This window comes from Lemur catta, chromosome 1 (assembly GCF_020740605.2).
Source record: "Lemur catta isolate mLemCat1 chromosome 1, mLemCat1.pri, whole genome shotgun sequence".
In the NCBI taxonomy this organism is placed as follows: Eukaryota; Metazoa; Chordata; class Mammalia; order Primates; family Lemuridae; genus Lemur; species Lemur catta.
Window position 1 is genome coordinate 103,276,710 of NC_059128.1, and position 26,101 is coordinate 103,302,810.

The following is a 26,101-nucleotide window of genomic DNA, read 5'->3' on the forward strand; positions in this document are numbered from 1 at the left end:
TAAATAAATAGCTTGTTTATTAGTAATATGTTACGTTATTAAAGTGCATTGAGAAGAGATGCAGGGGCCAAAGCTGGAAGGCCGCTGGCTCCAGGCCCTGCCCCGGGCAGCCAGACACAGCCAGAGAAGGGCTCAGCTCTCTGCTGAAATCCATGGACTGGGCTGGGCAGGGCCACCCACCTGGAGAGCTTGGCCCAGGCCATCCCCACGGGAATTTTCACAGTTTAGCCTAAGTTATAACATGTCCTGAGCGGAAGGTGGGAGGCTAGGAGCATGGAAGCACAGCCCCTGGGGAAGGGGGCTGAGGGGAAGGGAGGAGGCCCCCCCTGCCCCCCGACCCCCAATGCCAAGGGCAGAGTCCTGGAACCTCCCCCTGAGGACCCGGCTCCTCCTTCTAAATGAACACCGTGAACCTAGGGCTCAGTTTTCTCCTTCACTCTCCCGTCTCCCCACCCCCTCCCATGACCACCCCCCACACCGGGGGCTTGGACCACATCCTCTTCAGACTGGGCTCCCGGGGCAGAGCCAGCTCATGCCACTCTCCAAGAACCCATGCCCGTCGCTAGACTCTTAGCCCATCCCCAGGAGCCTCAGACTGGGATCACCCCCCTCCCCAACCCATCCCTTCCCAGCCCCTCCCTCTCCCACCCCACCCCAGCATGTAGTTTTGGTATTTTCATACAGATGCAGTCGGAAGTAGCTATACATGAAATAAGCCTAACATAAAAATAGAGCTTTTTCCGTCCTTCCGTCCGGAAAGCAAACATCCTTCAATAAACATGCAAGGCGGCTGTCCAGTGGGACCCGGGACGGTGAGGGAGCTGCAGAGGGCAGGGCTGGGCAGAGGGTGGCCGTGGGTCTGCAGGAGCACCGGCCACCCCAGCCATGGGGCAGGGAGGGGGTTGGGAAGGAGGCCATTTGGGTACAGAGAGTCCAAAAGGACTCAGGCCTCAGCCCCAAGGTCCAGAGATGGAGGTCCCAGCTCCCCCTTTCCAAATCCCTCTTCCCAGCCCACGGGCTCTTGGGCCAGGAGCATCACTGTCGAGTTTGAGGAGTTTCTGAAAATATCCTCCAGAAGATAAAGTCTTGGGTCTTCGATGCCCCAGCTTCACAGTCGGCGCCCTCATTCTCAGCCCCCCACCGCCCCCGCCCCGCCTGGGCCCAGCAGCCGCCTGCGGCTGGACGTCTCCAGGCCTGGCGTCCCCCATTGGGTTGTTCAGTCCCCTGGAAGCAGTGCAGGCAAGGAGCTCCCGGGCCAGCCGGCTCTGAGTGTGAGACTTCCTAGCGCCCCTGGGCTGCAGAAGCCTGCAGCATGCCCAGCCCCGGGAGGCCCTAGTGGACCAGCAGGCCAAGAGTGAGTGTGGGCAGGACCCCCAGCCAGAGGGAGGCAGCCAGGGTGTGGGCACGGCCCAACAGGTGCTCGGCCATCATGCCGTCCTCAGGCAGCAGCTGCCAGTGCTGAGCCTCGCGGAAGTAGGAGCCCTCCCGGGCCACGCAGAAGTAGTGGCCGTACTGCTGGGCCGTGAGGTTCTCAATGAACAGGATGCAGTTGGGGCTCTGGTGGCCCGGCTCGCAGCTCTGCTCCACGTTCTCCTTGTGGTGCCACGAGTAGGTGGCGTGGCGGGACTCCATGGGGCAGCTCAGGTAGTAGCGGGAATTCGGGGCCAGGGAAACCTTCTGCAATGGCGCCTTGTCTGGGGAGGCAGGGGGAGGCAGTGTGAAGAGGGGGTGGGGAGGCTGTGCCCACACACAGACCCGGCTCACAGGGGCAAGGTTTCTGAATGATCACAGGGAGCCCAGCCCACAGTTTTCTCCTATTCCTCACCTCCCTCATCCCACCCCGCTCATACCAGCCCCGCACCAGGGGCTCCCTCGGCAGGACTGTGCCCTGCCCTATCTGCCTGGGGCCCGCTGGACGAGGCCATGTCTCTGTCAGACCAGGACAACGGGGCATGGCTCTACCTCCCTCCTAGGACCATGGCCTCCAGCAGGGCCAGATCAGGTACCTGGTTTTGGGTTGGGGCATTCCTCGTGTGGCGCGTCTGGATTAATGGATTGCAGCACTGACCTGGGGTTGGAAGGAGGAGAGAGGCTCAGCAGACAGGAGGCTGCAGCCCCGGCGCTTTCCTGTCCTCACCCCAGCGCAGCATCAGCAGACGACAGAGCCAGCCAGAGTGGCCCAGCACCGCCTCCTCCTCCAGCCCGTCAGCACCACCCCCACTCCCACATCCACCTTCCCCCAGGGACAAGGGATCTCGGCCAACGTACCGTTGGGAGCTATAGATGGAGACACAGCGGCCCTGGTCCCAGCCGCAGTAGGGGTCTCGGGACATGAGGCAGCCATGGCAGCCCCCGCTGTAGACCTCACACAGGTCCAGGGGCACCTGGCTCACCTCCCACTGGGAATTTACGTACAACTTCCGCTGGAAGGAGAGTAGAACTCAGGTCAGACCAGGACCCCGGCCTACACTGAGTCCTAAGCCCCCAGGCCCAGGGGCCCAGAAGCTTTTATAAGGACATGCATACTGCATGCAAAGGAGCCCTGTCCTCAGCTGGCTGTCACTAGGTAGCCCTATAGGACAGAGTGGGGGGGAGGCTCACCCGGTCAGCATCCAGCGACATGGCCTGGATGGCAGCCGCGCGGCGGAAGGGTTGGATCTCCATGATGTTGAGGACGAGGCCGCGTTCCCGCTCCCCTGGCTCCACCACCTTGTGGATGGTGCCCCTGTCTGTGGGTGGTGGGCAGAGGGTCAGCATGTGGGAGCCCCACGCCAGAGCCAGGCAGCCTCTCTCTAGGCTGGGGAAGGGCGGGAAGTCATGGCTCAGGCGAAGGTCACAGGACTGGGGTGGGTGGGGCAAGGGGAGCGTGACTGGGAAGGAATGTGGGGGCCCAAGGGCTAGTCCAGAGAGGCCATCCCAGGAGGCCCAGGGCACCCCCGAGAGGGGCCCAGTGCCCAAGGCTCCACAGGAAGTGTGAAGAACAGAACCCGGAAGCCCATACCCCCAAGTACCGTGTGAGCGCTCTCCACGCATTACCTCGGCTAACCCTCCCGGGAGGTGGGTGTTCTCTTCCTCACTTGGCAAGTAAGGAGTGAGGCCCAGAAAGGCTCAGCACTTTGCTCCAGGCCACACAGCCGCCCACCGGCAGAGGCCAAGGCAGAACCCAGATCTGTCAGAGCCCTGCCCCTCCGCTTCTTCTATGACTCCCTGCCTCCTGGACTCTTAGGGGATGTATTTTCTTTGAATACATTTTTTTATTTTGGAGTAATTTTAGATTTCCAGAAAAGTTGCAAAGATAGTACAGAGAGTTCCCATCTGCCCTTCCCCAGTTTCCCCCAGCGCTACCGTCTTACATAACCACGGTACATTTGTCACAACCAAGCAATTGACATCGGTGCATTACTACTAACTAAACTGCAGATTCATCTGGATTTCCCCGGTTTTCCCACTAATGTCCTTCTTCTGTTCCAGGATCCAATCCAGGACTCCACATTGCATGTGGTCTTAGGGGATATCTTAATTTTTATAAAATCTTAGATCTGAAAAGGACCTTGGACCCCACAACAGAGTTCCCAGGTCATATAACCAGGCGGCCTGCCTCCCAGACCACTGCTCTCTCTGCTCCCACTTGGGGACTAATGGGCATCCTGACCCCTGGTCCTCCCAATCCCACCTCACCTGCTGTCCCAGTTTCTAGACTAGCCCGCCTCCCTCTCTCCCTCCCTCCCAATCTCCCAGGGCAACACTTGCCCCAAAAAAGCAGTCAGATGATCACCTGCCTAGGACGTCTCCTCTATGTGCCTGTGATCCGTGTCTGCAGGCTCTGAGATGTGGCCAGAGGCTCCCTGAGCCTGACAAGCCCCCACCCAGCCACTGCCTTGCACCTCCTTCCAAAGCAGCCCTGGAAACTGCCTCCTCTCAGCAAAATCCTCAGGAGCAGAGCCAATAACTTCTCCCAGTTGTGAGAGCCTCCCATTCTCTGCAGAGGACTCAGAAAGTTCTATTTTTTATCTGGCCCCAATATTTCTGAATGCTGCAGGCTCCAAAATGGTGTCTCTCCATTGCCCCACAGAGAGAACCAACAGACCTTCCCTAACCACTCAAGTGTGCTCCCACCCACGTCTGCAGGAAGGGAGTCCATGGCCCACACCCAGCCTTCTTCGTCCTGGCTCCTGCTCCCAATCCCATGCTGCGTGACCTCTCCTCCCCTGCTCCCCAATGCCTTGCCATGCCCCTGGCTGACCACAACAGCTAGGCCGGCCACTGCTGGAGCAGGGACAGGGGCCCACAGGTGCAGCCAGCATGAATGGGGTAGGGGGTAGAGTGGTACGGACTCAGGACCCAGAACCAGGCCCTGCACCGTGGGAAATTCCACTCCCCAGGCTTCTAGGAGCCAAACAATCGTGCTGGGGTTCCAGTTTCTGATAAGGCCACCAAAGCCAAGATAGCCCCAAGGTGAAGTAGCAGCAGGAAGTCACATGGGGAAATGTGAGCAATTGAGGGTGGGAGCCTAGGGCCTGAACTGCGAGGCCCCAGCGGTGCTAGGGGCCCTTTCTGGCCACAGCCAGAACTGGGAAGCTGTCACAAACTCAACTCAGGGCCGGCCCCTCCACGTTCAGGGGCTTTTGCAGCGCAGGAGCACCCCCTGCATTCCCCCCACCTCCTCCACCGAGGCCGTTCCAGGGAAGGGAGAGGCTGCCCCTCTGCAAACTCTACAGGGCACTGCCGTCTGGAATTCCTGCCTCTCATTGAATCCTTTTTGTCCTGTGGTCAACAGAAAAGAACCCCAACTCTGTAAAATAATTTAAAGAGGTTTATCCTGAGCCGAATTTGTACAACCGTGGCCCGGAGAGCCATGCCTGAGAAGCCTTGAGCAAGTGGTCTCGCTGTGGCTGGGTTGCGGTTTGGTTTTATACATTTTAGGGAGACAGGAATTGCAAATAAAGTCATAAATTGATACATGAAAGGCGTATATTGGTTTGGCCTGAAAAAGCAGGACCTCTTGAAGTAGGGGCTTACAGGCTGTAGGTGGGTTTAAAGGTTCTTTGACTTGTAATTGGTTAAAGAAATGAAGCTTTGTCTAAAGGCTCGGAATGTTTTAAATTAAGATAAAGAAGTCTGTTGATCAGAGACAAGCCACTGGATGTACAATGAGACTCAAGTGATCTGTTAAGTAAATTTATGACCTGCAGCTGTGGTTTAACCTTTGTCTTACATGGCCTCGGGCCTGCTAATAACTCCAGAAGGGATGGGACGGAGCTAGGCGTGTCTGACCTCCCTTCTCCTCATGGCTGCAACTCAGCTCTAAGGTGTACACTGCCCACTCGTCAAATGTCTCCTCTCGCCTGCACAGCCCACAGACAAGCAGAGGGTCTGATTTCTTCCCTCTGCCTGGCAGAGGCTCCCAGGATGCCCTGTGACCAGGTCGGTGCTCCTGACCTCGTGCATCTCTTCCCTGAGTCAGACATCGCGACCCAATCTGCACCCAGCTTTGCTCAGACTCGCCACCTGTCTGCCTCCGACTCCTAGTGCGTGGTCTTCTCCCACCCTGGGATGCCCTTCCCTTTTCCCTCCGCCCCCCGCCCCCCGGAAGCCCTCCCTGCCTGACTTCCATAGCCACACGCGCTAACCCGACAGCTCTGGTCACTCAGTTCTTCCTGCCATGTGTAAAGATGCAACCAGATGTTAACTACATTATTCTTTGCACCTTTCATATCCCTTTTTACAAAGCAAACCAGGGCTCCCAGGGAGCTCCTCACCTGTGGTTAGGTAAAGCACGTGAAAGGTCTCCCCGTGGCTGGCTTGCATGCGGTGGACGACGACTTTCTGGTAGTGGTACTTAGAGTGGAACAATGGCGTCTTCAGAGGCCCCATGGGCTCCACCCTCTGCGCCACCTCAGGGTGACTGTCGGCCACCTGGAAGGTCTCCGTGGGTATCGGCTGCTGGTTTGGGAGGCACTGGAGAGGAGAGCAGGCCTGGGTCAGTGGGGCAGCCGGGAGGTGGGGTTGGGGCCTGGGCCACGGCTGGTGTCACTGCTTACCTTGCCCGGCCGAGGGTTGGGAAGGCTGGAGTGGTAGCCCTTGAGTGAGGAGGTGCGGAAGACCTTGTCAATGTCACCAAGGGAATACACGCAGACGGCAGAGTAGTTCCTGCAGGGACACAGAGACCACCTCAACGGGGGGCCCAGGATCCACCCACCTCTACTCCCCAGGGCAAGCAGACAGGGCACAGCCACACCCCTCCAATCAAGCTCCCCAGCCTGGAGCGAGCTCAGGGAGGGCAGGGCCATGCTTGAGCCCAGCCCACTGGCTGGAACAGAGTTATCAAACACCACTGAAAGGAGAGAGGGAGGGAGGAAGTTCAGCCTCATTTCTTTCTGCTGCAATCTAAAACCACAGCCTTGTGCTCTGTTACAGAATCACTGAGTTCAGAGGCCATCTGCTCTACCCACCCCCAAGGCAGGAGGAATCCCAACACGGGCTGGGAGGTTCTCCGACCCCTGCGGGCACAGGCTGCAATGCAGAATGCTGGTGCCCCCCCAGGACAGGCTCCCACCCACAAGGGAGCCATGGAGCAGGGTCTTGGCTCCCCACATCCTGTCCCCCACCTCTCCCCACACACATAACACTTTTGCCTGCCTTGTTTTCAATCAATGAGAGCGATTAAGAAGTGCAAATTATCAGGCTCGGGCAGTGCCTCAGCAGGTGTGATAGCACCCAGCACCCAGCATTCCGACAGAGGCCGCAGCAGCCTTTGCCCAGGGCCCAGTGTCCGCTCGGAGCACAGGCAGGTGGCAGGACACGGAGGCACAAGTGCAGCCATGAGTGTGCGTTCAGTGCATGCACACACCCATGTGTTCAGACTCACAGCATGACAGTACACACACCACACTGATTGTCCCCCAAGCAGACCCCTGTCCCTTGGGCCTGTAGTCCCAGCTCATGCCACTTCGGCTGTCCCCTCAGCAGGGCCCAAGTCCTCTGATTCCTACTGGACACTGAACCCATGCCAGTCCCAGCTGCAGGATGAGGGCCACTCACCAGGGGTTGGAGAAAACGCCATAGACCCTGGTGTCCCTCCACTGGCCATTGGGGTCGGGGAGCAGGAAGACGTCCTGCAGCCTGTTGAAGTTCTTATTGGTGGTGGCGTCGCTGCACACCAGCATGGCTTTTAGGAAGGTGTTCCACTTGGAGACTGACAGCGAGCTCTCGCCACCCTGGTCCCCCTGGAAGGACAGATTGGAGAGGAGGCCCCTCAGCACCTGCCTGGGCTGCCAGGAACGCCAGCACCCGGGCTAGAGGAGGAAGGCAGGCTGTGAGGGGGGCCGGGACCTGCAGCAGGGCGAGGCAGAGGTGGCCCAGGACTCAGGCCAGGTTTCCAGGTGAGGCTTCAGCCAGCAGGCCTGGCAGACCCAGGGCACAGCGCCAACTGTGGGGAGCAGTAGGTAAGGGTGATGGGTCCCCACAGAGCAAGTGGGCTCAGACATACATGTGCCCACTCACACACCCACACACACTTGCACACCAACACACATGAACAGGAGCTCAGCCATTTTACCCACTCACACACACGTGATGCTCTACGCAGTTACTCTCACAGCCCCAGACACAGAGCCACTCACACTCTGCACATGTTCCTTCACGCATGTGCGCACAGGCCCTCACCATGTTCACACGCTCAGCCACCGCCCCACGCCCCCCTCACCCTGCACAGCTGGGCCACGCGGGACACGTTCAGAGGAGCCTCAGGATTCTTGTCGGGATTGTCCTCTCGGAAGAAGTAGTAGATCTTGTCGTCGTAGTCCTGGTCTTGGTGCACAATGGTGGCCTTGATGAACTGCGGGTCTGCAGGGACACAAGTGAGGGGGTGTAAGACTGGGAGCCTGCCGGGGGACCACCCGGCCCTGCACACCCTCCCGCACTCGGGGTCTGCACAAAGCCAGGGCAAACTGGAGCTGGAATAAAACTCAGACCACCAGGTCCGACCCCTCAGGGGGCTCTAGACTCTGCACCTCCACCCCACACCTGTTTTACCTCCTCCTACAAAGATGTCATCGGCCCAGGAGCAATGACTTCATGTCTGGGGACTGGGGGAAGGTCCCTGGGGGCCCCAATGTCACTTTTGCCCAATTGGCAGAGCCCTAATGAGGAGGAAGAGCGGGCTGTCCCAACATGAGCTCAGCAGAGGATAAACTTTGGCTCTTGGGGACCCCGCACTGGGTCCAGAGAGCTTCCTGTGTTTTTGTTCCCTGAAGCGTGCTGGGCCCACCTGCCTCCACACCTTTGTCTCTGCTGTTCCCCTGCCCCCAGCCACCCATGATTCCTCAGCTCTGGCCGCTCAGCCCTGTACCCAGCTCCTGCTTTCCTGAATGGCCCCAGTGGTCCCCAGGGAGCCCTCCCAGGAAAGATCAGGATCCCATCTGTCGCCCGGGGCATTCACACCCCCTCTCCACCCTCAGCCCAGCCGGAGCCTGACTCACTCTGCATGACGGTATCACTGGTGTACAGCTCACTCTCGCCCCGGATACGACGGAACCGAGGGATCTTCCCATTGTACTCCTGCTTCCGGATGGTGGAGTACACCTCCTCCCCTGGGGAGGGTGGGAGGGGGCGTGGGCAAGGGCAGACAGCTCCTGGAAGTCCCTCCCCCAGGCCAGCCCCAGCTGACCACCCCCTACCCCAGCCCAGCAGTGTCCCTCTGGGCCCCCCGGCTCCAGCGCTGCCCTACCTTCAAACAGAACCAGGGAGTTCTCGTCTGGGCTGAAGGGGGCATAGCCTCTCATCTCGCCAAGAGGCACCACAGTGCCATTCACCTGCCAGAGATCCAAGCAGCCAGATGGCCACATGATCCCACAGCCACGACCCCCCATGGGGGCCGTTTTCCCAGCCAGGGGCCCCATCTTCTCAGGGATTCTGCCCAGGGTAAGGCCAACCTCAGAGTCTCCCCACCTCCCCTTCCCACCCAGGGGCAGAAGCCCACCCAGAAGTGAGCTGAGCAGGCTCGTGCACACGGGGAGGGGCCTTCTCACCAGGTTCCAGCAGCTGGGGCGGCGGGCATTGGTGCCACAGATCAGCAGCCCCTCACCCCGCCTCTCCAGGAGCGTGATGTAGTTCTCACAGTCCTGCCCAGGGAAAGGGAGAGGGGGAAGGAGAGAAGCTGGTTGGTGGGAGGGCCCGGCAGGCCCAGCATGAGAACCCTCAGTCTTGGGGGAGACAGCATTGGAAGAGCTAAGCACAGGTGGCAGCCTCCAAGGACAGCCCACAGGAGGTGCAGGTGACTCCATCCCCCAAGCAGAGAGGGCTCCGGAGAAGGACTATGTGTCCCCATCAGCCTGGGCCTCCTAGGACTGGTCCAAACCTCCCCCATCAGCCTAGGACTCCCAGGGTAGGGCCACGCTTCCTCCCGCAGACTCTCAGGATCTCCTCTTCCTTTTCCAAGGGGCTCAACCCCTCCACGCTCCGCCCCCCACTCACCCGCTTGTCCAGGCAGGACCCCTTGGTGGAGCTGATGTTCACCTGCGGGAAGGGGAAAAGCATTAGTCCACTCTGCCAGGGGCACGATGCCCCCTAGGTGTTTTCCATGCAGCCTCGGGACAAGCCCTGGATGAAACAACCACTATTGTCATTTGTCAGATGAGCAGCTGAGGCTCTGAGAGGACCAGTGACCTGCCCAAGGTCACACAGCTGCTGGCTCAGTCTCACACCCAGAGCCGAAGCCCAGAGACCTCAGACGGTGAGCCATGGGCCTGCCCGCACCGGCGCTGCCCACCTGGACAGGCCTGTTAGCCCTCATTTTTTCTCCACACCACCCCAGCTCCCCGCTCCAATCTGGACTACCTTTAAGGCGCCTCCCCCAGAAGCCATTTATAGGATACGGAGGTGGGGGCCAGTTCAGGAAGAGATGCCAGCTCCCCTGGATTCCCTGAGGCCCCTCACCAGGGCCAGAGGAGAGATAGGGGGAGATGGGAGGTAAGCGGGGGAGGGGGAGGGGCTGGGCTGGTCCCTGGGGCCAGCAGAGGGGGTCCAGGCTCACCGTTCGCACCGATGCGTTCTTGCCCTCGGGGAAGTCGAAGAGGTAGACCTTGCCGCGTCCACCCACCCACACAGAGGAGCTGCCCGGCTCGTGGAAAAGCACCGTGTGCGGCTCAGCCTGGCCGAAGTCCACCCGGTCCTGCCCTACACGGCCTGGGGAGAAGGCAACTGGTAAAGATATTGAAGCGGGGCCCTGAGAGAGAAATTCTGGATCCCCCACGCAACCCCCAAGCACACCAGAACCCATGTGGCAATTAATGCTCGGTGGTCAGGGTACTGGCAGGGCCTCAGAAACAAGGTCTGAGCTGAGGTGGCACCAGGACTTGGCCATGAGCAAGAGGCGTAAGGGATACCCTGGCAGGGTCCAGCAACCAAGCTGTCCTCACCCAGAGCCACAGCCCTCCCCCGGATGGCAGCCTCTCTCCCCCTCAGAATGGGTGACCTCAGCGTGGGGCAGGGTTTAGGGACCTCTGGAGAGAACAGACTCCTCCTTCACACACAACACTCTTGAGAGGCTGGGCCGCCGGGCTCTGCTCTGTGAGGTCTGCTCCCCCAGGGCAAAGCCAGCAGCCACCTGCACCTGGGCCTTTCAGCAGAAGTAGGGCCCCTAAGCATCCCACTTAGAGCCCAGGTCCCCAGGAATCATTTTGTTCGAACCCCACCCCTCCTTCAGGAAGCCCTCTCCAACCCCTCCTGGCCCACTCCCAGTCCCTTAGTGAGCACTAGCTCCGAGCTGGCAAGGAATCTTAACGTCCACTCCCTCCCATTTCACAGGTGGGAAAACAGAGGTCAAGGGCGGGGCAGCCCACAGGCACACAGAAACAGGTCGGTAACAGGCCCTGAACCAGAGCCCATGCTCCTGCCTGCCAAGCTGCAGTCTGCAGTACGGCCTGTTCCGGTGTGGTTTCACCCACCAAGACACCAGCTCTTCTGAGGGAAAAACATCAGCTCTCCCGCTGCAGTAACTGGGACAGGGGGACCTTCACAAAGCGCAGCCTGGGCCTTTCCGCAGGACTGACCGGGACAATTTTGCCCAAAAAAGAAACTGTCTACAACCACTGCCTCCAGGGAGATGTCTCATCTCCGGTGACATTGCTAAGTTTGTCCTGGTTGCAGGACTAAATTACAGGGATGGGCTGGCCTGTGGCTATGCCCCCAGCAATCAGCCACGGCCAGCATCTTCCCACGTCTGACCACCTGGGGGCCTCACCCAGGAACTGGGTCTGACCACTGTTTTTTCAGCTGCAGCAAACTCTGGGGCAGCCAGAGTGGGTGTCACTCTGGGGTAGCGATACCCGAGCTCCAGCCCCAACAGAAAAGAACTGCCATTTCCTCAAGTCTGCCCCAAATCCTTCTTGCTGCCATTTGAGCCATCCCTACTGATACTGCGTTTAACAAGGACAAGGAGCAGCTGGACCGCACACTGCAACCACACCTTCCTTCGCTTTCCTTAAACACCTCCCTGCATGGCCAGTCATCCTGGAAGTGGGAACGTTCTTGTTCTTCACCTCTGCTATGGCCTGGCTCACTGTACAGAGGAGGAAACTGAGGGCCCCTGAGGGACATGCGTAGCCCAAGGTCACACTAGCGGGTAGGACAGATCAGCTTGTCCAGACTGAGTACAGGTTCTCAGGAACGTCTGGGGAGATGCTAGCATGGTTGCCACAGACAGAAGTGCTGAGCTCACTGCCCTCGTGTGGCCTGCCTCTTCTTGGGCATTCCACAAACAGCCCACGGAACAGGGCACGTCAGCCCCAGGTGTACAGGGCAGGGGCTGAGAGCCCAGCTCTGTGCTGGTGGTTCAGGGGGAGGGAGCGGTGCTGGCCAAGGCCTGGGCAGGGCTGGCAGGTCTCGGACAGTGCCCTGCTCCCCCTCCCTTCCAGCTGGGTCAGCGCCCTACAGACACACGGTCTTCCTGACTCAGCTCCCACGGCTCCCCTTTCACCCGCAGCCTGAGCGGCAGCCCAGGATCCAGACAGTCTACAGCCCCAGCCCCCAGCTCACGGCCAGCCGGGCAGCCAGGACAAGGTGCACGTCTGCGTCTGGAGATGCTGGGCTGGGGCCTGAGAGCCACAGCCCCCCAAGTGCTCAGGCCGTGCTGACCACCTGCACCAGTCACCTCAGTCCCAGGCCTCAAAGGGGACTGGCAAGGGCTTCGCAAGGAGGCTGGGGGCGGGGCGGCGGTGCAGGACCCTCAAAGGGAGAAGGAGAGTAGTCCTGTTCAGGGAGTCAAGCCCGAGGGGAGAGGCCTGGCCACACCCTGGGAATGCGAACTGAGGGGTGAGACAGCCACAGCTCTCAAGCAAAATTGTCTCAGTACAGACCTTGGCGCTGCTCACAAAGTGTTTGCTGAAGACACGGAAGAAGGGTAAGAGCCAGCGGGGATCGGGGGAGCTGCTGCAACGCTAGGACCAGGACAATCCCACACGGGTCTGCAAGCCTGAGCCCAGTTCCCCCAAAATCCTAGCCGCCGCAGCCAGGGTGGGATGGGGCAAGCACTGCTCAGCCCATTTTGCAGAAGAACAGACAGGAGCATTGCCTCCCCTGACCCCCAGGTCCCTGGCCCTCCCAGCTGTGCGCCTGGTGATGTGTATGGGGCAGGGGAATGACACGAGCTCTGCCCCAGCACAAGGCCTTGGCCCATTCTCCACCCAGCCCCGGCCCGGGCTCCTGCACTGCCTGCGGCCCTCAAAGGGGCTGATTGTGTCCGGGAAGTGTCGAGCGGCAGCAGCTCGATGAATACATGAAAGGAAGCTTTGTTCAGGTTGGCAGGAGCGGGGGCTGGGGGCTCCGGGGCAGGAGGCCTGCCTGGAAGTGAAGGCAGCACCAAGGCATCGCGGCCAGGGTCTGTGCCCCGCCGGATCAGCGCGGAGGGAGCTGGGCCTGGGAGGGCCGGCCTCCAAGGCTCTGCCAGCCAGGGCCTGAGTGAGGCCAGGGCTGCCCCTAAGAAGGCCCAGGCCACAGGAGTGTCACATCCCTAAACACTTTCTTTTTGCTGCTTTATGAATCCAAAGGGATGAGGAAGGCAAGTAAGAGTTAGATGGGCAGGAACAGGTGAGGAGAGAATTCCCGGCAGGGGAAACGCAGAGCAATGGTGGGAAGCCGGTGTGTAGTAGGTACGGGGGACAGAGGTATCATGCTGCAGACTAGCCAGTCCTGATGACAGAATCAGGAAGGTGGCAGGGAAGGGGCGGCACGGCCAGCCCAAGGATACTCTGCCCCACCGGCCATCGGTCTCCCTGCTGCCTGCTCTCTACAAGCAGGGATGGATGTGGGAAATGCCTCCCCTCCCATGGTGAGCCCCTACCTCCTGGCTCCCCCTGCTTGCCGTCCTGCTTGTCTAAAAGGAGCACCGTCTGGCACCATGACTCCCCCCTCACTCCCCAGCCTGACGCATTAGTGGCTGACTAAGTGGTAGCTAAAAGCTCCCAGAATAACCAGGGGTTCAGGCAGGGAGGGGCCAGGGGCACATGGGGAGGGCATGGCCCAGAGGCAGGCTGGGCACAAGACAACCCACCTCCACCCCCATGTGATTCCAAGCCAGCTCGCCCTTGCTGCACCAAGAAAGCACATTCAGGCTGCCCCCGCCCAGCCTGACTCCGGGGCCCTCCTGAGTCCCACCTCCTCATGGTGACAGGGCCAGCAAGGCCCAGCCCCAGCCAGATGTGAGGGCCGCGAGGAGGGCTGGGCTGTGGGAGACAGTCCCCCAGACACAGCCCCCTGGGCAGGTGCTCGCAGAGCTCTGACCTGCTGGAAAGAATCAGGTCTGACTCCTCCTGGGGCCCCAGCCCATCCCGTCCCAGCAGCTGAGACGGCAAGTCTGAACTTCTGCGGAGTGGGTCTTCCTAAAGCAGGCCTGCCTGGCGGAGCACCACTCTTCGTCCTAGTCCCTCTGGGTGCTGTCACCATCTGTCACCCACTGTCCCCTCAGCCTTGTTGCTTGTGAAAGAGGGCGGCCTGAGGGGAGGGTGGAGTGGGGGTTGTTTTGTCCACAAAAGGGCTGGGCCCCATGGTCCAGCCTGACCCACTGACCCAGCGGGCCTTGAAGGCTAACCTCAAGGAGCCCATGGCAGGAATGTGGGCAGAGAGGTGGACTCTGAAAATGGCAGGAATGTGGGCACCCCCACAGGGCATGTCCAAGTCAGGCAGCCAGGGAGGCCCTGGGCCAAGAGGCAGGAGCCAGGCTAACCTCAGGTTAGGGACCCAGCCACATCTGCAGGAGCCACCTCCCACAGTTGTGCCCCACCCTGCATTGCCAGGCCCACCTTATACCCTCTCCCAGCCACACGCTGGCACAGAGAGGAGAAGGCAGGCCCACGTGGGGCTCAAGAATTAGCCTGCAGCCTCTCCAGCCTTTGGAATCCCACACCCCACAGGTCAAGGTGGAAGGGCAGGGATCTGAACAGGCCTTGAGCTAAGGGGGCACAGAGATCAGAGAGGCTGTGTCCCTGGCCCAAGGGCACACAGCAAGGGAGGCTCAGGGCTTCCGGTACCCATCACCCAGCTCCCTCTCTCCAGAACCACATCCTGGATTTCCTGGAGAGCCTCTGATTTGCAAAAAGCTGCCTATTCAGTCTCTCTCTACTTCTCTGAGTCATTCTTGCTCTCTACCCTTCCTCCCTCATTCACCAGGTGCCAAGTCACTAACCTGATAACTACAGGGAATCACCCACCCACCCACCTTCCAGGTGAGACCCTGATCTCCCGGGGCCTTTACCAATCAAAGCCTTAAATCCAAAGGAATGACTAATGGTGGAACTGGAGGTGCTGTGTCAGAGCAGAGCAGGGAAACCTCTCCGCTGGGGGCAGGAGCGCAGGAACTAATGTTTCCTCGGTTCTGTCTCTCTTGGTGTGGCCAGGTAAGAGGGCATGAGAAGCCCAGTGCCAGAGCGGCACTGGCCAGGCGCTAAGGACAGGTCATGAGGCTGGACACGGTGCCTCACACCTGTAATCCCAGCACTCTGGGAGGCCGAGGCAGGAGGATAGCTCGAGGTCAGGAGTTCGAGACCAGCCTGAGTAAGAGCAAGACCCCGCCTCTGCTAAAAATAGAAAGAAATGATTTGGACAGCTAAAAATATATATAGAAAAAAATTAGCGGGGCATGGTGGCACATGCCTATAGTCCCAGCTACTCGGGAGGCTGAGGCAGAAGGATTGCTTGAACCCAGGAGTTTGAGGTTGCTGTGAGCTAGGCTAACGCCATGGCACTCTAGCCTGGGCAACAGAGTGAGACTCTGTCTCAAAGAAAAAAAAAAAAAAAAAAAAAAGGACAGGTCATGGTTGCTGTTGGGGTCATGGCAACTCTCAGGCAGAGCTGGGTTCCAGAAAGCTGCCTGGCAAGGGCAGGGCCCGTGTGCTGGGGCAGGTGGTGGGGCCTTATGGAGGAGTGAGAGGTCTATCTGTCTTTATCAGCCGTGGGAACAGCGAGCTATGTGCTGGGCCAAAGGGGAGCATCCTGCCACCCACCAAGGTCAGCCGTGGGTGGGAGGGGGCGTATGTCACGTGTGGGTTCAGCCCTGGCTTCAAGGAGCCTCGTGCTCGCTTTGGCAGCCAGGTGGCTGGCTGGCTGAGACGGTGATCAGGGGCTGGGCCTTCCTGAGTCCATTTTCCCCCACTGTGGATTGGCAGGGGCGGGGAGAGGCAGAGTGCTGGGATTTGGTAAACACTGGGTTTTATGACCCACCGTGGTTCTTGGAACAAGTCACAAAACAATCAGAGTTAAATTCATGGTTCATTTTGGGAAAGTGTGAGTCTATGAGTGCTGGAGAAGTCAGAGACAGCAGAAGCCGACATTCTCATCCACCTCCACTGACTAAGCCCACCAAATCCCCACCCACCCTGCAAAGAAGGCGGGACAAGGCTCTGCATCCTCATTTTACAGATAGGAAAACTAAGGCCACCAAGGGCTGGGTGCTCTCTGCACTGCACCACTGTGTTCAAGGACCAGGAGGCTTGGCTGGTGGGGAGACTAGCTGGGCAAAGTCTTGGGGAGAAGGGGCAGTGTGGAAAGCAAGCTGTAGGGGGCTGAGCCGAGCAGAACTCAGGGGCTCAGGGCGGGAAGGCTGGCACTGAGACCCAGCCAGAGTGGGTAGGAGGCCCTGAGCCCAAGCCCGGGGAAAGCAGGAAGTCTGGGACCAACACTGTGTCCTGTCCACCTTCTGCCTGTTCTTCAGCCCAGCAGGTTCCAAAAGCCCTAGAGTGGGGCTGAGGTCAGCCGGTAGCACCTTCAAAGCAGAGAATGGGCAGAGGTACAGGGCCTGCCCTTGGGCCCGGAGCCAGGGCAGGGGTGGGGAGAGGGCAGAGGATGGCTACACCACCCCAAGTGGAGGGAGGGGGCAGGTGGAAGACTGCTGAGAAACAGAAGGTTCCCCGGCCTTAGCCTTAGCCTGAACCAGCAGGGGAGACGGCACAAGGGCAGCCAGCCAGCATGGCCCATGGGGACAGCTGGCAGGGGCTGGGCTGCCGGGGCTGCGTTCCATCAGAAGCCAGAGATGCCCAAGGATGACGACGGTGATGACGCCCCTACCACCCAGCCTTGTCACAGCATTCACAATGTGTCCAGCACTACTCTAAGTGATTTTTAGAAATATTAACTCATTTACTCATCAGTGAACTCTATGAGGTAGGTTCTCTTACAGATGGGGACAGTGAGGCCCAGAGAATTTGAGTGACTTACCCAGGGTCACACAGCCAGTAAGTGGTGGAGCAGACGTTGACACTTAGGCCGGCTGATTCCAGAACCTATGCTTATGACACAGTATTCCACAGACAGGCTCTTGGAGGCCTCCGGGCCAGCCCTTCCCAGACAGTGAGGGACCAAGGCCCAGAGGGGTGGAGCCCAGGCAGGGGTTATTGGCCAGTGAAGGCCTGACCTCTGCCGCGACACCCTGAGGATGCTGTGTGTGAGCGAGCGTGGTGTGCAGGCCCGGGTGAGCGCAGTGAAGGCCTGCACTGTTCTGTTGCCTCGGCACCCACTCTGCCACCCGACAGTTCCCCGTCCTCCCTCCTCCCAGCTCCTCACCGTGCGCATCCAGGTACCTGCCTTATGCAACCGCCTCCTGGTGACCACCCGCCATGGGACAGCTAGACACAGCCCGCCTGGCTGATCCCGCTGACTCCACCCCCGTACGGACTGTGCGGATGTGCCACAGTGACCCCTCTCAGTCACTGCGTGACCCTGCTTGCTCTAAACCCACCAAGTAAAAGTCCCAGTGGAAAACTTGTTTGAATAACACGCTGGACCCAATAAAGAGGTAGGCCCACGGCGCATGCACGTGCTCTCTCTCTCTTCCTCGACATGCTCCCTGACCTCCACGTGTGTGTGCGTGCGTGTGTGTGTGGCCCCTGGTATGCCGTGTATCCCCCAGGACCTGTTATTAATGAAATCTGCATTTCCATCTGTGTCTCTCATTGAAGGGTGTTCTCCATCTCAAAGCTCCTTAATCAAAACAGGGGGGCAGGAATCTGGGGTGCAGCATGGGGTGTGCCCCGAGTGTACCAGCATGACTAACTGGGAAGATGAGTCTCCAGAGATCTCTGCCCAGAATAGAAAACACTGTGTGGTCTGGGGCTGACCACAGCAAAGGCCAGAGTGCACTCACCAGCCCTTCTTTCTGGGCCTACCCAGCCTGCACTTGGCCTAAGCACTGGCCAAAACTCTCGCCTCCACCCCTGGCTCCTCAGCTCAAAACCCACCATGGGCCGGGCACGGTGGCTCATGCCTGTAATCCTAGCACTCTGGGAAGCCGAGGCTGGAGGATCGCTTGAGTTCAGGAGTTCAAGACCAGCCTGAGCAAGAGTGAGATCCTGTCTCTACCAAAAAGAAAGGGGAAAAAAAAAAAAAAACCTGGCTACAATGACCCCACTGCACTCTACCTAGGGCAACAGAGTGAGGCTCTGTCTCGACAAAAACTAACAAGGCAACTGAGCACCCCTCCTCACAACACCCCACCCCTTCAGGAAAAAAAAAAAAAAACCCACCACGGCTCCCAACTGTCCATCCAAGCAGGGCAGGGCAGGGCAGTCAAGGCCCACCTCATCCCTGCACATCTCTGCCCTGGCTCACTCCCCTCTCCACGCTTTGCTCCTGTCCTCCGTTCCCCCGGAATGCCCTTTCCTCTTCTCTCTGTGCCCGTGGATCTTACCTGTCCTTGAAGGTCTAGCCTAAACCTCCTGGATCCAGGAAGTGCTCCAGACTGCTCCAGCCCTCACCGCCACGCCACCCCACCCCGATCTTGTGCCATACACCACCTGGCACAGATCATCTTCTCTCAAATCACACTGTCTGGTGGGATTTCACCTGGGCTGTGGGGCTCTGAAGGTGAGGGCCAGGCCTCCTCTCACTCCACTGTCATCCACTGCCAGGGCTGAGAAGAGGGGACAGCTCTGACAGTAGGCGGGGCCGCACTGGGGCAAGCCAAGCCCCCATGCCAAAGCGGCAGACATCTCAGAACATGTTCCTGGGCTGTCGATGGGGTACAGAGCTCGTTACGTGACCTTCCTTCCTTGATAGGCTGGGCCAGAGCCCTGGGCGCAGAAGACAACATGAATGGTTCTCTGTGCTGTCTCTGCCCACCCCCCATGCCCCTGGTCCTAGCTCTAGCCTGGCTTCTCCCCTCCCCCAGGAAGCCTTCCTCGATTGTACCACCCCACGCGGACCTTCCCTGCTCTCACCTGTCACAGTCCTAGGCTACATCTACAGGTCATTGCTGACCTCCAGGGGTCCTCCCAATGACACAGGCACGAGACCTGCCTCTTCAGGCACCTGGGGGACGCCCAAGGGCAAACCCAGGCCTTGTCCTCCTGCCTCTCCCTAGAGGTGCTGAACACAGACCTAGGCTGCCTGCCCTCCACGATGAGGGGTCACCCCAGGGGTGGTGGCACAGGGCCCGAGCCTCTGATTGGAAGCAGGGGGTGCAGAAGGCACAGCAGGTTCAGCCTAATCCCAGGCTGCCGTGACGGCTAAACCCAGATTAGCCTCAGCCATGACACAGATCAACCTGCCCACGAGACCCAAGGCCCAGCCGACCTGAGGGAAGATCAGAAGAGGTGTATGGTCCGAATCCAAAGAGAGGAAGGTCATGGCTGGTGCGGCTCCTAGGACTAGACAGCACTGGGGCAGGAAGGGTCTGGGCCTGGCTGAGCTGGCAGAGGATGACACGGGCTCAAGGAGCCTCATGCCTGGGACAGAGCATGAAGGCAGACGGACAGTTGGAGAGAGGCCGAGAGCTGGGAGCTCGGGGGCAGAAGATGGCCCTGGTCCCAGCTCTGCCTGTCTCACCCGGTGACCTTGGCCCTCAGTTTCCTCATCTGTGCCATGTGTGGCTCGCCCAGCTGATCTCTGACATCTCTTTTCTGACGTCCTAATCTCTGTGTGTCAGGCTGTGTGGGTTGGGGTCATCCAAGAAGGTTCCTCAGAGGAATTGAGAAAGAACTGGTATGACTTTGCCAGGCAGAAAGCAGGAGGCAGGCGAACAGGGTGTAGAGAGGAACAGTGCGCAGGGCCGTGGCACCGAGGCAGGAAGCAGGAAGCTGGGGAGTGGGGAGGGAAGAACCGTGGCTGTTCAGGTGGCAGTGGGGCCAGGCCACCATGCAGGCACTGGGGAAAGGAGTGGCCGGGCCGCTGTGTGTTCCTGGTGGATGCTCAGCACAGGGACGTGGAGGGACGCAGGGGCCTCAAGGAGGCCAGGGCTCAGTCCCAGAGAGTCAGCAGGGCCAGCGTCAAGGCTGGGTAGAGAAAAGGGCTTGGAGAACCATCTCGTACCACAGGGAGCAGGGAGGGGACAGGCCCTCAGGAGGAGGCAGGGCCCAAACAAGGGCCATGGTCCTCCCTCCCCCAGCTTTCTCTCTAGCCTGCCTGGCTCCCTGAGGACAGGTCGGCTAGCCACACACCTGGCAGCCGGCCCTCCTTGCAAGGCCAGGGAACCCTGGCTCTCCTGAAGGCAGAGCAGGCGAAGGGTATCCTTCCTCCGCCCACCCTGGGAGAGGAAAGGCTTGGAGTAAGCGAGGCCAGCCCAAAACAGGAAATCAAAAAAAGCAGAAACTCTTCAGCCCCCGAACTGGTAGCTGAAGCAGGGGAAGTGTGGTGTGGTCAGTCTCTTGTGACGCAGCCAGCTGTCCCTCAGTGGGTGAAATGAGGTACGTGGGGCTGGGGGAAAAGGATAGGTCATCAGCTGGCTGCCAGACCTGCCCCTGGCCCTCCTTTCAAAAAAGGGGGCCCAGTTTTCCTGCTCCCCTCAAATCCCCAGACCCCACCCTCAGCCAGATAGTGATCTGCCCCCCATCGCCCACTAAGGAGGCCAAGGTTCCTGGAAGGGGAAGCTGGTCAGAAGAAGGGTGTCTGCCCCCTCCCCCGGCAGGGCCTGCTGGTGCTGGGGGAGTTCCTCCCCTCAGGGAGAGTCTCAGCAGAGGAAGATCACGAGGTGACAGAGCTGGGGGACAGGCCTCCTCACCTGGAGCTTCCCCCATGGTCAAGAGTCCCTGGGAAAGCCCTGGTCCCCCTAGACCCAGACCCAGCTTCCCATGACGGAGTCAGGCATTGCCAGCACCGGGGAGGCTTTCCCTGCCTGCCACGGTCCTTCTCCAGAGGATACAGCCTTCCTCCCCACTGCCGCGCTGGCCACAGAATGACAGGTGGCCCAGCTCGGACATCCCCTCCTGCAAAAAACTATCCTGGAGCACCCATGCCCAGGCCTAGGCTAACTCAACACCTCCCTCTTAAGGTCCCTCATGTGGCTTGTCTCCTCTCTGTGGTCCTAGCTGCAAATTTTTGAGTCTGAAATCCTATCAGGTGGGGTGGTTCCTCCTGTCCCTTCCCTCCCCAAGCTGACTCTTACTCCTCTTGCCATCTTGGCTTGCTACCTCCTCCAGGAAGCCCTTCCGGATTGGGAGGACTGCATTAGGCATCTCCTTAGCCCCCACAGCTGCCCTCTGTTATAGGCTCTGGCCCATTCCATTATACCTGGAGGTTGATCTGCCTATCTCCCCACCTACACTGAGAAGTCTACAAGGGCATGGTCTCATCTTGCCTCTTATCGATGGATCCCGGAGCCCAGCCCCAAGACCAGCACAAGGCTGGCCCCAGCAAATGTCTGCTGAATGAATGTCCACCCCTGAGGCCAGAAGCCAACAAGGCACTTCCTCTAATTGATTCTCAGCCTTTGGCCCAAGAGAAAAAGGCAGACAAGAACATGAAACTAAAGGATTTCCCCTGACCTCCCAGGTTTTAATTTCTCCTTCATGTTTCTTGAAATCTAAGATTTGAACAGGCCACCGCAGCCTCTGCCAAGCCCTTACCACCCCCAAGAGGCAGGAATCCCAAGACATTAGGGTTCAGAAAAGAATGAGCCCCTCCCTCCACCCTCTTTGGGCATCTGGGGAAAATGAGGCTCAGAAAAAGGCAAGGATTTTAGAACAGATCAGGCCCTATAAAAAATAAAGAAATAAAAAGGCAAGGATTTGCCCAGAGTCACACAGCAAATCAGGCCATAGCTGGGGCCTGAACCAGGCTCCCAAGAAACCATTTCTTTCCCCTACGCATGGTCATCCTCGGACCTGCGCCAGTGTCCTTCCAGCCCCACCTGCTCCCACAATCTCCACCATTCAGGGCGGAGGGGTCACAGAGCTTGGTAGGAAGTGCCTGGTGACCTCACCGAGCATCTCTCCCAGCTCAGGAAACTCCCCTTCTCCAGGGAACTGCCCCCCCCATGCCGTTCTGCAGGGGGAGTTCACCTTGAAGGTGACGAACACATATAAGCCCCCAAGGGGACAAGGATTTCCACTGGAAATGCTGATGCTTGGGGAGCCCCAGCTGTGATCTCATCCCCTGGAGGAGGTGACAACAACCCCCTGCCCTTGGGGAATGGCCCCATAATGGCTCCCCAGCAGCCACCCAGTCAAAAATAACATCCTGTTGTTTAATTGGACAAGAGAGAGGGAGGGCAGAACCAGCTAGGCAGGTAGAGATAGGAAACTTGGGCTCTGTTTCCCCTCTGTGGACAGACTAACTCACCTCTGACCTTAGGGGTCAGGACCTTCCTGGGCTTCTCCAGCTCCTCTAAGCATTGATGGAAGTGGGGAGGTGTGCACAGCTTACACGGGCACGCCAACTTCCTGCCAACCCCCTGCCCTTACCTGCAATCCACTCCCCTCCAGCCCCTGCTTGCAGAGAGGGACCACACATTTACATCTTTGACTGGTCCATGTGCCAGTGACAGCCCTTAGGGGATACAACCCCCCAGAGCCGTTCCTGCTCTGGTGAGCTCTGAGAGTCAAAGACAAGTGTGGAGCTCAAGGACACCCAGCAGGTCCATGCCAGCACTGCCCCCTCCCTGGCCCAAGCTGCTCTGCCAGACTTTGTCAGGCTGCAGAGACAGCAACCTTCCAGATCAGTGCAGGCTGGGACCCTCTCAGAGTTTCTGGCTCAAATCTTTCCTTAGGGCTTGGAGATCCAAGCCGCAGAAAATAAAGAACTTTCCATACCTATTCCAGTTCCCACACTTGTCCTGGCTCAAAACTAAAACCCCAATAGAGCCTTATAGAGAACTGGCTCCAGAAACCATCATCATTGCTGATCTTGTCATTCCTAGAGGCCACCATTCCCCCACCCACCCACTGGTGGACTGGGCTCTAGGCTTACAGCAAGCATAGGAGGGTCCCCCCCCACCCCACTCTTGGGTTTGCCTTACCCAAGCCCATTCCTGTCCGACTGCCATGTGTCACCCCACAGGAGACAGGAGGCAGCTGTCAGCCAGGCACACCATCACCAGCTGGTGGCCCTGGGGGGCGAGGGGGAGAAGGTGAGTGGCAGGCCCTGTCTGGCCAGTAGGGCACCTGGCACTGGGTGAAGGAGACCACAGACTGTCCTTGGACAAGATTGCTGAGTGGCTGGCAGACCCCAGCCAGTGGGGGTCAATAGTGCATTACCAAGCAGAGGGCATGGCCAGTGTGGCTACAGCAGTGAACTGGGGGGGGGGGGTGCATGGAGCTAGGCTGGAGCTTAGAAGTGGGTGAGAGGACTGAAAGCAGCTTTAGATAGCCTCAGGGTGGGGACTAAGTGCCTGGGATGGGACGTATGCATTAAGTGCTAAGAGGTGGGTATACATTAAGGGGGGAGGGAGGGTCATGGAAGACTTTGGGGGAAAAGCAAGCAGAGCCAAATGCAAACGGTTTGATGCAGGGAAAGATTCCAGAACACTCAGACATGGCCATTCGTCCCCTCCGGAGTGCCCACGCGCTGTGATGCCCAAGGCAGCCAGGAGCACTGAAGGAAGGCAAAGCTGCTGGGAGGGCAGAGGAAGCCTGCGCTGGAGCTAGGATGACGGAGGAGAGTGCAGGTGTCCCCCAGGAGAAGGTGGTCAGAGCTCTGGCCGCACTGCTCCACTCCCACTGGGAACACATCAGGCTGGGTAGCAGAGCTCGCCCCCAGCACACCTCAATCATGGTCACAGAACCACCTAAATCCTTCTCCCCTCCTTAACCCAGAACCAGAACTAGTCCTGCGCCAAATCAGAGACCCTGCCTGCACCCTGAGCTCGCAAGCTGCCCGGTGACCTTGGGCGAGTCACACTCCCTCAGCTGCTGCTGCAGTTTGGACCACTCGTTTTGTGTGTGGGTTTTTTTTTTCCCCTCTGCTAAGAATACCTGCCCCAGATAATGCTCAGACTCCTGCAATCCCTGCAAACTGTCAAAGGCATCAAAAAGGCTCCAGGTGGGGCCAGACCGGGCCAGTCCCCCCAGCCCCCACTGTGAGTCCCCCACAACCACCACAGGGGGGCCGCAGACGCCAAATTTGGGGACAGAGCCGAGTTGGTCTGGGGGTGGGGAGGCATTTGTGTGCAATGCAGGGGAGGGGAGCTCAATCCCTTGCGGCAGAAAGCCTCAAACCCCCGCCTAGCAGGCTTTCTGTCCCATAGTACAGGGGTCTCAACTGAGGTGCCCCAGGAGGAGACTGCTCCCCCAGGTTATCACAGCCACGATGGCCTAAAAGCTGCACCCCTTGCCCAGATCAGCCGCCTGGGGGTCCCAACAGCCGCGCCCCACCCAACGGGCACTGCCCCCCACGCTGGCGACGATTTCTGGTGACAACTGCCACGTGCGGGCAAGGGGGGAGCGGCCGGTCCCGATATTGCAGAGGCAGAGCCCGGGTGCTCCAAGCCCCTGCACCGCACCGCGTCCCGCCTCGCCGCAGGGTGCCCACCCCCTTGCCTGGCCCGCGCTCCGGGCCGGGGCGGGGGCGGGGGCAGGCGGCGGGGTCTTTGTTCCCGCAGCCGAAGCGCGGCAGCGGCTGCAAGAGGTCCGCGCCCCCCTCGCCCGCCCAGCCTGCGCCCCGCGCGCCAGCAGAGCCCGCAGCTCAGGTGGAGGTGGCTGGAATGGGGGGCCCGGGCGGGGAAAGGATCCTGCGCAGAAGCCCCCGCGCCGGAGGACCGAGAGCGGCTCGGGGCCGAGACAGGGGCCCGCCTCCTCCCCCTGCGCCCGGGCGCTGCGGCTCCAGGCTGCCCGCGGACTTGGAGCGACTTAGCCGGGGCTCCGGCCCCCGGCGCGCGCTCGCCGCAGCGTTCCAGCCGGCTCCGGCTTGCCCGCGCGCACACTCGCACACACTCACCCAGACCCACACGCTCCTAGCGGGGACAGAGCGGGGACATCCCAGGACCCGCAGAGCAGCGCGCACTCACTCCCTCCGGGTGCCGCACATTCCGCGCCCGCCCAGCGCAGCGTCCGATCCCGCGCCGGGCCGGCCGTGCGGCGCCGCCTACCTTTCCAGACGGCGGAGATGCGGGGTCCGCTCCTCGAGTGGCCTTGCGCCGAGGCGGCGGCCGCCCAGAGCAGCAGCAGCAGCCGCAGCGGGAGCCCTGACCAAGCCGGCGGGCCAGGGACGCGGGCGCGCGGTGCGCTGGGGGCGGCACGTCCGGGCGGAGGAGGCGTCATCCCGCGGCCCCGGAGCGACAGCGGCAAGCAGCCGAGACTGAGCCAGCGCCCGGCCGCAGGCAGAGCCAAGCCAGGAGGCGGAGTCAAACGCCTGACCCCACCCCGCCCCTCCCCCGCCCCCTCTGCCTTGCCTCGCTACCCAGACGCAAAGCAGAGCTGCCGGGGGCAACCTGCGCCACCCCCTCCCGGCAACTGCACCGGGAGAACCCAGCTGCGGACAAGACGGAACTGCGGTCTTCTGTCATCGGCTGCAGGCCCCAGCCCCTCTCTGGGCCTCAGTTCCACTCCCTCCGCCCCATAAAACGATTGGCCTAGAAGTCGTGGAGGACCTCTCCGCGGGCACGGAGGAGTCAAGAGGAGTCTAACACCAGTCAGCCTCGCTGTGGCCAGCTAAGTGGTTTGGACCCTGAGGACTATGGTTGTCGGAGATGGACTTGCCGGAGTGGACCCAGCTCCCTGCTGAGCCTACCAGCAGGAGCAAGACGCTTTCCCCTAAGGGGGCGGGAGCGGGTGATAGTGCGTGGGGAGCACTCAGGGCCCCATTATTGCTCTGCCTGTGAGAACACTGGGGATTTTTCATCTTGGCCTGGCTCCTTCCCCTCCCTCTCCCTTCTCCTCCCTTCCCCAGCCAGCAGGCTTCTGGGCTGCCTCCCCCCCAGCCAGCTGGTGTACGCTCAGAAAATCCAAACTAATTTCCATGTGAGTGGAGGGGGATATAATTAGGAGGGCCCCTTCCCCAAGTAGACAGAGAGGGGAGCATCCCGCATGCCCCAGATGCACTGTGGGGGAGGCAGGGTCAGACCAGCTTAAGGGGATCTCTGCTCACAACACTGCCTAGGGCTCAGCTACCACAGGCAACCTGATGACCCAGTGGTGACTCCCTTGGAGGCCCAGCCTCTCGCAGTCACCTGAGGAGCCCAGGCTGATCTGCCAGCAGCTCATCCTCTCAGAACCGGACTGCCTTTGGTAAACGGGTCTCCTTTCCCTCAGGCCAGAGACGGGCCCAGACCTACCACCTCTGCTTGTGCCCCGGGGACCCATGACTGGGAAATCCACGCAGCTCAGTAAGCACTCATCTGGTGCTCGAGGGACGTCTAGCGCAAGGTGGGCTGCACTGAGAGGAGACAGAGGTGAATGAATGTTCA

General features: G+C 59.9%; 1 protein-coding gene across 1 annotated transcript; it reads right to left on the reverse strand.

Moving 5' to 3' along the window:
• SEMA7A (semaphorin 7A (John Milton Hagen blood group)) lies at positions 1-24,995 on the reverse strand. Its single transcript, XM_045531968.1, has 14 exons — positions 24,785-24,995; positions 10,034-10,185; positions 9,475-9,516; positions 9,030-9,122; positions 8,729-8,813; positions 8,481-8,591; positions 7,706-7,845; positions 7,042-7,226; positions 6,042-6,150; positions 5,760-5,958; positions 2,602-2,729; positions 2,269-2,423; positions 2,007-2,068; positions 1-1,694 (listed from the first exon to the last, which is right to left on the reverse strand). Exons 1-14 carry the CDS (start codon positions 24,954-24,956, stop codon positions 1,333-1,335), a joined length of 1,995 nt encoding a protein of 664 aa, XP_045387924.1. The 5' UTR covers positions 24,957-24,995; the 3' UTR covers positions 1-1,332.
• Between the last annotated feature and the right edge of the window lie 1,106 nt (positions 24,996-26,101).